This window comes from Asterias rubens, chromosome 19 (genome assembly GCF_902459465.1).
Source record: "Asterias rubens chromosome 19, eAstRub1.3, whole genome shotgun sequence".
In the NCBI taxonomy this organism is placed as follows: domain Eukaryota; kingdom Metazoa; phylum Echinodermata; class Asteroidea; order Forcipulatida; family Asteriidae; genus Asterias; species Asterias rubens.
In genome coordinates, this window is record NC_047080.1 from 4,366,773 (window position 1) to 4,379,349 (window position 12,577).

A 12,577-nucleotide genomic window follows, 5' to 3' on the forward strand; every position below is an offset into this window, starting at 1 on the left:
TCCGGCCGGGGCACGCTTGCCTAATTAGCGGCAATTACTCAAGGACCACTGGGGCTCGGGGGACATGGATCAGGAAGACGGCTGAAGATCATCAACCCGGACATCCCGGAGATGCGGCTGGGTTTACTTGTCCCCTTCCTTCCTTTTGTCCGTAACGATAATCGTCTTGGAACAACAGAAGTCTCATTCAAAATTAGCAGACGTATCGACTATTTCATTATGTCGTATAATGGTTTCCAGAGATATCTCGTTACCTGCACACAAAATAGTCGTAGGGTGGATACAACACTTCAAAAAAGGGTATCAATTTGAAAACAAAATGTTTCATTTTTTCTCACAAAAATGTTTCTTTTTATCTCATTGAAATCATCATAAAACGTAAATCAAAAATGGCTACTTTTTGTCACACCATCAACAAAAATCCATGGGTTCAAAAAGTTAGTACAGTTTCACAAGTGACCGCCTCCCACCCACACCAAATGCAACCCAATTAAAATATTCAGATTTTTCGTGGACACAGAAAAAAATCACTTTAATGACCGAGTATAACAAGAAGTCGATCTCGTAAAACTGCTCAATTAGAAAATATTGCTTACAACAAATTTCTGCTAAGGAAGATGGAAACAATCCAAACTCCCCGTGTATTGTGGCTTTAGGGTATGAAACATTATTCTGATTAGCATATTGTTGTTTTGTGTTGGATACTTTATTTTGTACTTTAAAAAGCTCCCCCTGACTGATGTTGATTAGTCTCATGGGATGTATACATTTATACGCTATGGGCCCTAAAAGGGTTTCCAAAACCATACATAGAAATGCAAATAATATCCATTCCACATTTAATAACTTGGACACAGAAAACAAGGTCTGCCAATTTAAAACATAACAAAAACAAATGCATTGAAACAAATCATGCATCAACCACTCAACCAAACTTGTTTTGGAGTCAGCATATTATTTAATTTTTTTTATTTTCCAATTGTTCTGATAATTAAATTAAAAAAACAAATACAACAGGTTTTATTTGAAAGTTTGGCACCAACCCCCAGAGTTACCTTTCTTATAGACAGTCTATGAAATAGTGTTCGGAGACCCACCAAAATTACCGTAAGATGTACACAGTCAACCCTCCTACTGTCTGACCACTTCATACAATCTGCTTGCTGTGGTTTGAATGATATGTAAACTGTGCCTATTATTTGACCATTCAATATCATCCACTGTGGTTTTGATATTTAAGCAATGTGGAACTATATTATCAGCTATAAGACATCATGTGATGAACGCATCTGCACAGTACACAGTCAACCCTCCTACTGTTTGACCATTAAATATCATCTACATAAACTTTTAGCGATAGATAAAAAATGTGACTTGAAATCACTGGCCTCAGGCCTGCTGCCCAGTGTAATTTCAAGCCCTTGATAATTGTTAAAACAGAAGCACCTTAAAGGCAGTGGACACTATTGGTATTACTCAAAATAATTATTAGCATAAAACCTTTCTTGGTGACGAGTAATGGGGAGAGGTTGATGGTATAAAACATTGTGAGAAACGGCTCCCTCTGAAGTGCCGTAGTTTTCGAGAAAGAAGTAATTTTCCACGAATTTGATTTCGAGACCTCAGATTTAGAACTTGAGGTCTCGAAATCAACCATCTAAACGCACACAACTTCGTGTGACAAGGGTGTTTTTTTCTTTCATTATTATCTCGCGACTTCGATGACCGATTGAGCTAAAATTTTCACAGGTTTGTTATTTTATGCATATGTTGAGATACACCAACTGTGGAGGCTAGTCTTTGACAATTACCAATAGTGTCCACTGCCTTTAAAGGGAAGGTACACGTTTGGTAATTGTCAACAACCAGTCTTCTCACTTGGTATATCCCAACATAAGCATGAAATAGCCAGCCTGTGAAAATTTGGGCTCAATTGGTCATTGTAGTTGCGAGAAAATGATGAAAGAAAAACACCCTTGCTGAACGAATTTGTGTGCTTTCAGATAGGAATAGAAGACTTCTAGCTACAAGTCTAGCTAGAAGGCTGAAGTCTTTTATTATTCGAGTGAGAAATTAACTCTTTCTCAAAATCTATGCTACTTCAGAGGGAACCGTTTCTCACAATGTTTTATACTATCAACAGCTCTCCATTACTTGTTACCAAGAAAGTTTTATGATAATTTGTTTTGAGTAATTACCAAACATGTACCTTCCCTTAAATAGCTCACATGGATTACGGTAATATAAAAGATCTTCTTTGCTCGATTTACGACCAGGTTTCAACCTGAAAGCGTCTTGACCTCTCCATATCTTTCAGATAGTCTTCCGTCTCAGTTTCATTAAGATTTCCTCTCATCTTAATGATATTCTTAAGGGCTTCAGTTACATCTTTTGGCATCTGCTTTGCATTTCTGCTCAAAAATAAAATAAATCGAATCAAGTTAAGATTTCCAGAGCCAATACAAATCCCTAGAGTTCATCCTATATTATCAAAACAAAATAAACATAAATCTTAACAATCCATAACAAATTATAAAGACCAAGAAATATTTTAACAATGTTTCAAACGGAAAAAACCCATTAATACACACAGTTCAGTTCTCACCCTGCAATGAAGAAACATGCTTTCTGACTATCCATCATCTCCCACAAGAGGGCGCTATTTCCTTCCATCAGGTCCTGCACATAAATTTTATCCTCCTGAAATAATTAGAAGGATAAGATTCAGCAATGGGGATCATAAGCAGTATGGTTTGGTCTTCTATACCACAGCAGTCGCTTAAGGGTGCTATTACAGTTTTCATGAACACAACATTATTGCCAATAAATGCACATAACATTGATGAAAAACCAATGCCCCTACTTTAAACCCTAAAAAGTTACCATGATGTGTGATTAGCAATGTAAGATGCTGACAAGACGTGACCACAGCTTTGGACACTTACCTGATCCCTTGAGAAGGCAGTGAAAACCTTTAAAAGACCATGGGCCACTAGAGGGCACCATTCACTATGGCAGAGGTAGTCTTTCTCAGAATTGCGACAGCCGAAAAATAACACATTGCCTGTGGAAAAAACAAGATGTTATCATCACTTAAAGACACAGGACACTATTGGTAATTGTCTAAGACCAGTCTTCTCACTCGGTGTATCTCAACATATGCATAAAATAACAAACCTGTTAAAATTTTGAGCTAAATCAGTCATCGAAGTTGCAATATAATAATGAATGAACACCCATGTCGCACGAAGTTGTATGCTTTCAGATGCTTGATTTCGAAACCTCAAACTCAAAGTCCAAGGTCTCGAAATCAAATTTGTGGAAAATTACTTCTTTCTCGAAAACTACTCCACTTCAGAGGGAGCCGTTTCTCACAATGTTTTATACATGTATTACCAACCTCTCCCAATTACTCGTTACTTGAGTTAAATTATTTTGAGTTATTACCAATAGTGTCCACTGCCTTTAAGATCATAGTTTTAATGAATAGCGTAACTTGTTGCTCTTTGTAGTGACATTCCAGTGGTCTTCGTTTTTTGCAATTGAATACCAATATCTCTTTGTAAAGTATCTCATTGTGAAACAAAAAATGTTGGAAAGAAAAATAGAGTTTGACCTACTTCCGATATCCTGAGCAGCCCTGTGTTGCAGGTAGCTTCTGAAGGGGGCTACACCTGTTCCGGGCCCCACCATGATGACAGGGGTATGGTCTCCGTCCTTAGGGAAGGTGATTGTGCCGCTTTTCACCCAAATAGGAATGTGTATATCCTCTGTACAATACAACCAAGTAAGAATTTTTTGCACAGTGTACACCAAGGATTTGGGTTTTGAAACTTTTTGTACATCAGGTTTTCTTGGTATTCCATCCTATATATTAAATCGTTTGCACTACCCGCCGCTGCTAAAACATAGGTTTCGAACTGCCTCTAGCCATCTGGCAATCCCATTGGTCTAGTTTGTATGACACTGCTCTAGAACTGCAAAGGTCGGCGGTTCGAATCCCACCCAAATAATATACCTGTGATTTTTTTCATAGAACTCGGTGAGTATCGCTGTACAAAAGGTATATGGGTTTAAAAAAAAGAAATATTCTTTATCCCTGATGCAAATTCAACATATATTAAATTCCTACCTTTGTTTGGGTGCATTCTTGCCAGCCAGTTTGAGCAAAGCCCTTCTCTTGGTTTCACAAGCTTCGTTTTGTACCTCACTACTGCTAGTAGCACATGGATTTCATTTGGATGGGTCTGAAAAAAAAAAAACCAGGGAAGACTGAATTGTAAACATGTTGACCCTCTTACTATTTGACCACTCATTATCATCTTCTGTGGTTCTAAAAGCTTACTGCCAAATTCTGCGCTTATGATCACAATTCTACGCTTTCTGTGCAAGCAATGAATATCTGTGCTGGCTGTGAATGTGAAGAATGCCTGGTACGCACATAAGCAAATAATTTCTGCTATCACATTAAATACGCTTGACGGAAATTTGGATCCCTGCTTCCGTGTAAGCGCCGATTCTTTGCTTTATTGTTAGCAGAGCCATGAAATTGGGCCCTTATGGTGTAGTTACCTTTAATGACGATGCAATAGAGAAAGCTCTTGGCTGGATAACAGGGATGAGGTCTAACAGGTAACACAATGGAATTCTGGAACTGATTGTTGGGAAATCTTGAAATACTTCTAGCGTGGTACGCCTCGGCCGGTTGCAGTAGGAGAACAGATCTTGCTGTAACAAAAGAAAGAGGCAACATTTTTGACAGGAAACTGTAATTTGTCAAAGGTAACTATGACACAAAAGCACAACTTGACAATTTTAATAGACAGATCATTTTGACAGCTTTATTAAATGTACTGCAGCTCTTTCAAACTACTTTCCTGGGCATGCTTCTTTAGAGTTATTTTCATTTAAACATTTGTTTTCTTGTAGCCCCATACTTAGAGTGGCTTTAAGTCTTCTTTTTCTCCGAAAAGTGCATAAATAAAAATCCAAAAAATTAAAAACAAAAACTAATCTTCACCATGAACAGTCAATCCTCCTACTGTCTGACCAGTCAATACCATCACACAGTGGTTTGATAAACTACACCAGTTTGCAATATTTTATCATTTTTATTGAGGCAATCTTTTATTTTAACCAAAAAGAGGTTCCTCACCTGTCCTTCAGCCGAGGCAAACTCCTGGAATTTCTCCCTCTGCAGCTCGTCCTCAGCAAAATGAGACAACAACTCAAAGAAGTATCTCCTTGGGACGGAGTTGATGTCAAGGAGGTGCGTGACGAGGTGTCTTATGGTGCAGGGCTGGGGGACAAGACAGGGGAGAGGTAGGGGCGCATCTGTGGGAATAAACAAGTCAACAGTTATTCACGACAATCATTATCATTGAGCTTAAATTATGTCAATTGAGCCACAAAGGAATGAGAATTAGATAAGTTTAAAAACAACTCTTCTGCTAGAATTTGGAAGGATCTGTTGCATTGAAAAACCTTCATCTCAACATGAGTTTCCACTGAGCCAGTTCCATATAGCTGAATACATCTCTGAATGTAGTGAAACCACCGAGAGGTTTGTAACACAATGTTGACAGGCAATCTGAGACAAATTTCATGCCTCTCTTTACGGCCAAATTCCGTACTGTTTCTGTGAAACTCACCTGGATCAGTTTGCCGTAATATTATTTTCTGGTCAGCATTGAGGCTAAAATGAGATATAAACTCATTGACGCTTTCCGTAGAGTTGTGGGGCTGGATCATGACCACATCCCCTGGGATGTAACTGTAGATGAAAAAATGATTTACAAAAGGGATAGCGAATGTGACACTTGCAAATACATTTTTCCCAGCTGCCCCATAAAAATACTTGGCAAGGTTGGTACAGTAGTTGATTAACAACAGTCTTAACCACTTCACATAAAAGTTACTTTAAAAAAGATCTTAAATATAATACTTACATACACGTATGGTTTATTTCAAACTACGACATAGGCTTAAAAACATCATACCAAGGACAAACTGGCTCACGGAGATCAGTTTTTGTCACTTCTAGGGAGCCCTCAATTGTTGATAGTCAGTCAGACAGTTAATGCGTATACCCACCCAAACATTATTTTGTAAAGTGTGCAAATATGTACGGCTTGTTGAATAATTCAGGAAAAATACCTTATTTGTGATCGACTAGTATCTAATTTGACAAGACGGACATCTTGAAAATGATCAGTTGATGTTAGTCTCTGATTGGATATTAGCCTCGCTTGGAAAGGAGCAGACTGCGAGGGCGGTGTTTCTATTCCATTGATACCATGATCTGTGGGAGGATTGTCCAGTCCTTTGTCTAGTTCTAATAATTGAACTTCGTACCTTGACGGAGGGCTACAAAGGACAAAATGAAATAGAACAGAATTCATTAGGAACAAGGTGAGATATTGGTCATTTAAATGGGTGTCAATATACAAAGATAATTGTAGGCTGGCCGGTTAAATGAAACTCCAAACTCGTCTCTTTTGGCTTGAATACAGGATAATTAATTTAGATCTGTATGGCTAGATAAAGATGTCCAGTGAGGTTTTGAGGTGAGCAAGCATGGATAGAGAAGTAGCAGGAAAAAGTAGAATAATACTGGATCAGGACACAGTGCAAGATTTGGCACTACCAGGGGAGGTCTGTTGAAATTGACATCGCGAGGCTGAAAGAGCGCCCTCACAAAGGTCAAAGAAGACCTCCCATTGGTCGACAGTTGTTCTCAGTGATAGAAGTGAATGCAAGGGGTCTGTACAGAACCTTTTGCTTAGGTCAATAGAAATTTACTTACCATATATTAGAGTTAATTATATCTAAACCCAGCGGTAATGGGTACGTTGATAAGACTTTCTCCCACAGTGTAGCTAGCCATGGATCAATCACTGCGTCTGCTCTGTGGGACAGTTTATACAAACAGTTTTTATATTCACATATTTTTATCTTTTTTTCTTTACACAGATGTGTTTAAAACCAGTTCACTTCAGGACTAAGGATCCTTTTCCCATTACCCAGGACACTGTTAAGCCCAGTTCATACTTCCTGCGAATGCGAGTGCGAACGAATGCTGACATCACAAATTTGCAGCAGTTGAGTTGTGTTCAACTCTCTTGCGAATATCGCAGCGAAAACCGAGTTGTGACATCAAGTTCACGTCACATTTGCATCACATTCGCAGGAAGTATGAACCGGGCTTTACGGTTAATATCAGCTTGCTCTGAGAAGATTCAAAATGTTTATCTTCCATCCTGAACATTGAGTATCTTACCCAAGATCATGTTGATCATCTGCTAATCCCACAGGCTGAATACTCTGTCCACCCAGCTGAAGAAGTCTCCTGTAAAGCTTCTTTGCTATGAAGTTAAATCTAGAAGAAGAACAAATAATTAACAAACACACAAATAAAAACAACAAGAAACAAAATACATGAACAGACTCAGAACACATTCAGGTCTGGAATTTCATCTTTGAAAGGGCAAGGCCATTTGAAATTTCGCAAAAGGGAATTCCATTGGAAACTTTTGACTTTTGAGCACCAAGTTGTAGACCAGGGTGTCTTTGTTTAAAGTGCTTCTTCTGCATTCATACATGCAGGATTTTTTTGTGGTTTTGTATTCATTTGTACGATATAAGCTACAACATTGAATATCCGCCATTTACAGGTATCATTTTAAATTATGTACGCAAGTTAAAATTACAATCACACATAATTGTGAAATTTACACAATACCAAAGCTTCAAATCATTGTAATATTTTTGTGAACCCGGAACTCACTTTTGATAGGAAGAGTCCCCCAGTCCGACAACAGCAAACTGCAACTCAGACAGGGAGTCATTTGGAAGATTTCTCCTTAGGAGAAATCTCCAGAATTTCTGTAAAATCAAAAACAAATAAAAAATAGTAAAAGACAAGCTAAACATGTAGTCTCTAGAAATATTTTAACACTTGCATTCAAAGCCCTTCATTCAAAATGTTAGTTCGTACTGGAACACTTGAAAGGACAAAAAGGCAATTACCAGAGACAATCACTCTGCACTTTTATCACTTCTTCCTAGAACTATGACTGAGGTTTGCTCTGCTATCATCTCCATAACTCATCTTTACGAACCTCATCATAGTTCTGTAGGAGTAGTACTCAGACATGCAACTCTCAGTTAATCATTCGTACCTTCATATTATCAGGTTCATCTCCCTGCCCTGTTGTTGCACACACAAAAATGACGAGTGGTTCATTCACCAGTTCACCCTGGAGTCAAAAATTTGAAAACAAAATGTTTTAAAACATCAACTAAACAACAAACTTACATTTCTGTAAGTGTAAGTCATTTGGTAAAGACTAAAAAGATTAAAAACTTTTATAAATCATAATTCATATTTTTAAAATCATAATTCATAGGCCAAAGTGTAAATTTATAAAATGTTTGAAAGTTTAACTATATTAAACCAAATTATACAAATGAAAATAAAAAGTTGTCTTCCAAATGCAATTCAATATCACAATTCAATATCTTAATTCAATATCATGTTCTAGTGCAATTCAACCATATCTGTTGTCAAACTATAAAATAAACCAATTAATATAAATAATATAAATGTAATTGTGTGTCAGCTGTCAAACCTTTATTTCAAAGGCGACACAAAAAAGGAACCAAACAATTCACAAGCACTGTCAAGGACAGAAATTTAAGTCAGCAAATAAAAATAGTGTAAGGGATCTGATCTAAGTACTGATTGATATAAGTGATAATTCTGATCAAACTATGTAATACTATAACAGTAAATATCGTTAATAATAAAACAATCAAAATAGCATTATCGCATGTTATCACGAAATAGATGCAATGTCAAAGCCAATGGCGCTACTTACAATTGCGTACGAATCCAATGAAAGAACCCTCGTTTTAAAGTGCCTCCTCTTGGCCTCCCGTCCAACACGTTCAGCAACATCTTGGGCTGTTCCGGTCTGACTCCCGTACAAAACAACAACTCTTCTCTCTGCCATTATTTACGTTTTCCGAACCTTTTTACCGCATTTTGTTTCTTCGCAGCCCGTGATTTCATAACCAGCTGGTCCGTACATTTTACCGAGACGACACATGGGCAAATGCAACGCTACAGAAAAAGGGCGCCTGTCTAGTATGAGCACCTAGGCATGTTGTGTTACAATTATTAACGTTGATAATGGGGACCAGACTGTAATTTAGCTGATTGTTTTCTTGGTTTGTTCACGTATGAAATCACATGACTTGACATTGTAAACGAGCTTCTGTAGTGGTAGTGTAGGTGTCATGTTGTTTGTATGCAGATGTGACCTACATGTATGACATGATGGATGTCTAGTCTTCCATTGTCTGCCATATTTCGTCTGCTAAAACGACAGCAAGACTGGCTTTGTTTCAATGGAATCGCATCCTTTTGCAGTGTTGATTGTGTGTTGAGCTCAGCTAGCTGCCAAACCCAAATAAAGCCAAGATGAATGTAAGTTCAGTTCAACACTTGCAAATGAGCATTCAGAATCCACTTCCAGTCATGATTAAACGGTCATTGATCATGTTGTCGATGAGTCATGACTGAATGTCAAACTCAAACTCACCAAACAAGGCTTCAAAACATAAGGCATAAAAGGCATTCGTGCATACAGCAAGATGCAACAAACAATTTGCATTTTTATGCATTCATTGATTGATGGTAGCTAAAATATTAATTACTATTAAATTAGAAATAATGAACGTAAAACCACCTAGCCCTGGTAGGACGTCAGTGCCTGTTGCAACGAAGGAGTCCCACCTGGGCTAGTTGAGCACTAGTTTAAGGAGCCTAGTTGTCTTTGGTTAAGGACATAAGTTAGGCTCATAGATGTTGAAAACATGTAACTTAATATTATTTTTATTAAGTATGCTTGAAATAATTATACTTTGTTCTTGTTTTCAGATGACATTTCATTTTTCAGACAAGATCCCCCACTTGCTGTTCTACCCATGGGAAATTAACTCATGGCTAGGTATGGTATTTCTGTTTCATCATTGTTTTACTAGGGGTAGATTAATCTACTAGATTTCACAGTTGCTAAATTTGATCTAAACTATAACTCTTTATTGCGAAGCAAAGTGCAATGTTACAGTAAAATTCACTGCAACCATATTGACAACTCATCTTTACTTTAGATGAACCTTGATCCTGATTCTAAATTGGGCCTCGATCAGTGTTCTCACTTTAAATGGAGATCCACTGGCCAAATCAGTTACCAACACCCAGCTGAGCGAGGAACCAGTCAGAAATCACTCCATAAATGATCCGTCTGGCTTGTTCAGTGCCGAACAGCATCCCTTATTATGTATTATGGACCAGCTAAAAATTTACAATAACTCTTTAAACTATGCTCCCCCCCCCCCTCCGCCAGATTAAATGAAATCAGATATTGGTGTGAAGGGGAAAAGTTGTAACTAGACCGTGCCAGAACCTGAGATTTTCATTAATAGCTACATATTAGTTCCTGTAGACACCTACTCTTTTCTCCCAGTGATGAAAAGCATCTTAAGTCCTAACAGTAATTATTTTGATTTTCTTCCAGACCTGGGCCTCGGTCAGTGTTCTCACTTTAAATGGCGATCCACTGGCCAAATCAGTTACCAACACCCAGCACTGAACAAGCCAGACGGATCATTTATGGAGTGATTTCTGACTGGTCCTCGCTCGGCTGGGTGTTGGTAATTTGGTTTAATAATATAGTTAAACTTTCCTTATTAGCCAATACTAGTTCATGTAGACATACAATCTAATAAAAACACACCTACTCTTTTCTCCCAGTGATGAAAAGCATCTTTAGTCCTGACAGCAATTATTTTGATTTTCTTCCAGACCTGGTCTTAGCGATATTCATCGTCTTCCTCATTGCCACCTTCTTGGAGCTGATCAAGGTCCTTACAGTGAAGCTCAGGCAGAAGAGACAGCAGATTCCGCTGTTGTCTCTTCAGAAGAGCGAACCTACCGCAAGACCAAGCACAATCAACGGCAACCACACCACGGAACAGACACCTCTTCTCTCCTCCATGAGAATTCCAAGCAGTGTGTCCAAAATAAGAAGAAGAAGGTTTGTATTTGTATACTTAAAAGTCGATGTGATTTCAGTTCCAGCATTGTAGTCATGGTGGGCGGTGCCCACCCAGTACTCAACATTTTCGCCAAACAGCACTCTGAGCAAAATACACTGTGCCTCCCAGCACAAAATTCCAGCAGAATAAAAATTAAGCACTGTGCATTTATCTCAGAAACAGCTGATGATAAGAAGTAAAACATTTCCCAGAGAGAGAACAAAGTCAAAAGGCCATACCTTTATAACATGAACAGATTGGAAACCTGGCATCATGTCTACCTGAAGCTTATTTAAAAATTTAGGATAAGAGCCTAGCCCACCACTAAAAATAGTCTAGCTACATCACTGCTCAGTATTATAAATCCAAGATAAAATAGCAGAGCTCGCCCCTAACACAAGACCAGCCCGATATCATTGTACAAATATTTTAAGTGAGTAGTTTTTGGCAATTTTGCAACTTTTTAAAAAAAACTTGTGCAGCTTGAACATCAGAACTGCACAGTACATAAACTTTAATTGCATTCAGTACATTTATTTCAATGCTGTCATACAAAACAATAATACAATAGCGTACATTTATGTCAAAATTAAAACAAGCAATATAGTATGAGGTATGATTAGGTACACAATACTTCAAAAAAAATAAACAAGTAATAATTTAAAGACAACATTTAGGTGTAAGGTTAAGCAAAATGCTTTTGTATGTTAATCCGTCGTTTAAACCATATTAAAGACTTTTTGTTGTTCTTTTTCTTTCAGATTCAAGTTCCACATAGTTGAATCAATACTTCACATGGTTACAGTTGGTTTTGGCTACATACTTATGCTAATAGTGATGACCTACAATACGTATCTTTTCATCACTGTTGTGTTTTCACTGACGGCTGGCTTCTTATTTCTTGGTCCTCTTCGGAGCATGACGACCCCACCGAAGATCCCCGCCCGCCACCAATCCCTGACTGACGCTGAGGAGAGATCACTCGGACAGAGTGATAGTCGGCCGTCGTTAGTGGAATCTGCAGAAAGCTCACGGCGCCCGTACTACAGGGGGTTATATGATTGAAGACGATGTTTGTTTGTTGTTTTGATGATCTTCCGGTCAAAGTAACTCGGCAAACTCCATCAAGCTGGCAACAGCCAATCTCTCTCATACAAACATTGGTTTCACGTCTATGATTATGAATCGCACAAAGCCGCTGCCTCACTCAGAATTGGACTCATGGTTTGTGATATTCCTAGAGTCCATTCTACACAGGATTGAAGACTTTTTTATCTGCATTTAGAATCCATACAGGATAACCTTGAATTGTTTGTATTCAATTCTACTCGGGACTTCCCATGAGATGAAATATTCTGCAGATTAGAACATTGTATTATTATGACTTCATGAGTTTTTTCATTTATTGTTCTCTAGTACTACACAGGTCTAGAAATGGATTTCAAACAACCCATTCTACACAACATTTTATGAT

General features: G+C 38.0%; 2 protein-coding genes across 2 annotated transcripts; one reads left to right on the plus strand and one right to left on the minus strand.

The window, feature by feature from the left end:
* Positions 1 to 2,149: 2,149 nt before the first annotated feature.
* On the minus strand, positions 2,150 to 9,099 carry LOC117303127 (NADPH-dependent diflavin oxidoreductase 1-like). Its single transcript, XM_033787225.1, has 14 exons — positions 8,880 to 9,099; positions 8,181 to 8,258; positions 7,787 to 7,884; positions 7,280 to 7,378; positions 6,806 to 6,907; positions 6,157 to 6,366; positions 5,652 to 5,773; positions 5,156 to 5,334; positions 4,573 to 4,728; positions 4,133 to 4,247; positions 3,621 to 3,770; positions 2,946 to 3,064; positions 2,606 to 2,700; positions 2,150 to 2,411 (listed from the first exon to the last, which is right to left on the minus strand). Exons 1-14 carry the CDS (start codon positions 9,012 to 9,014, stop codon positions 2,267 to 2,269), a joined length of 1,803 nt encoding a protein of 600 aa, XP_033643116.1. The 5' UTR covers positions 9,015 to 9,099; the 3' UTR covers positions 2,150 to 2,266.
* A 126-nt stretch (positions 9,100 to 9,225) lies between these two features.
* On the plus strand, positions 9,226 to 12,577 carry LOC117303128 (probable low affinity copper uptake protein 2). Its single transcript, XM_033787226.1, has 4 exons — positions 9,226 to 9,490; positions 9,944 to 10,013; positions 10,871 to 11,102; positions 11,865 to 12,577. Exons 1-4 carry the CDS (start codon positions 9,485 to 9,487, stop codon positions 12,166 to 12,168), a joined length of 612 nt encoding a protein of 203 aa, XP_033643117.1. The 5' UTR covers positions 9,226 to 9,484; the 3' UTR covers positions 12,169 to 12,577.

What these genes read in the sequence shown, in the direction of transcription:
- LOC117303127 (XM_033787225.1), bottom strand. Translation starts at nt 9,014, where the DNA reads ATGGCAGAGAGAAGAGTTGTTGTTTTGTACGGGAGTCAGACCGGAACA. An exon ending in ATGAACCTGATAATATGAAG is followed by an intron (nt 7,885 to 8,180) that starts GTACGAATGATT and finishes TTGATTTTACAG; the next exon opens with AAATTCTGGAGATTTCTCCT. An exon ending in TTGCCTCGGCTGAAGGACAG is followed by an intron (nt 4,729 to 5,155) that starts GTGAGGAACCTC and finishes CTTTTGTTACAG; the next exon opens with CAAGATCTGTTCTCCTACTG.
- LOC117303128 (XM_033787226.1), top strand. An exon ending in GGAAATTAACTCATGGCTAG is followed by an intron (nt 10,014 to 10,870) that starts GTATGGTATTTC and finishes ATTTTCTTCCAG; the next exon opens with ACCTGGTCTTAGCGATATTC. An exon ending in TCCAAAATAAGAAGAAGAAG is followed by an intron (nt 11,103 to 11,864) that starts GTTTGTATTTGT and finishes TTTTTCTTTCAG; the next exon opens with ATTCAAGTTCCACATAGTTG.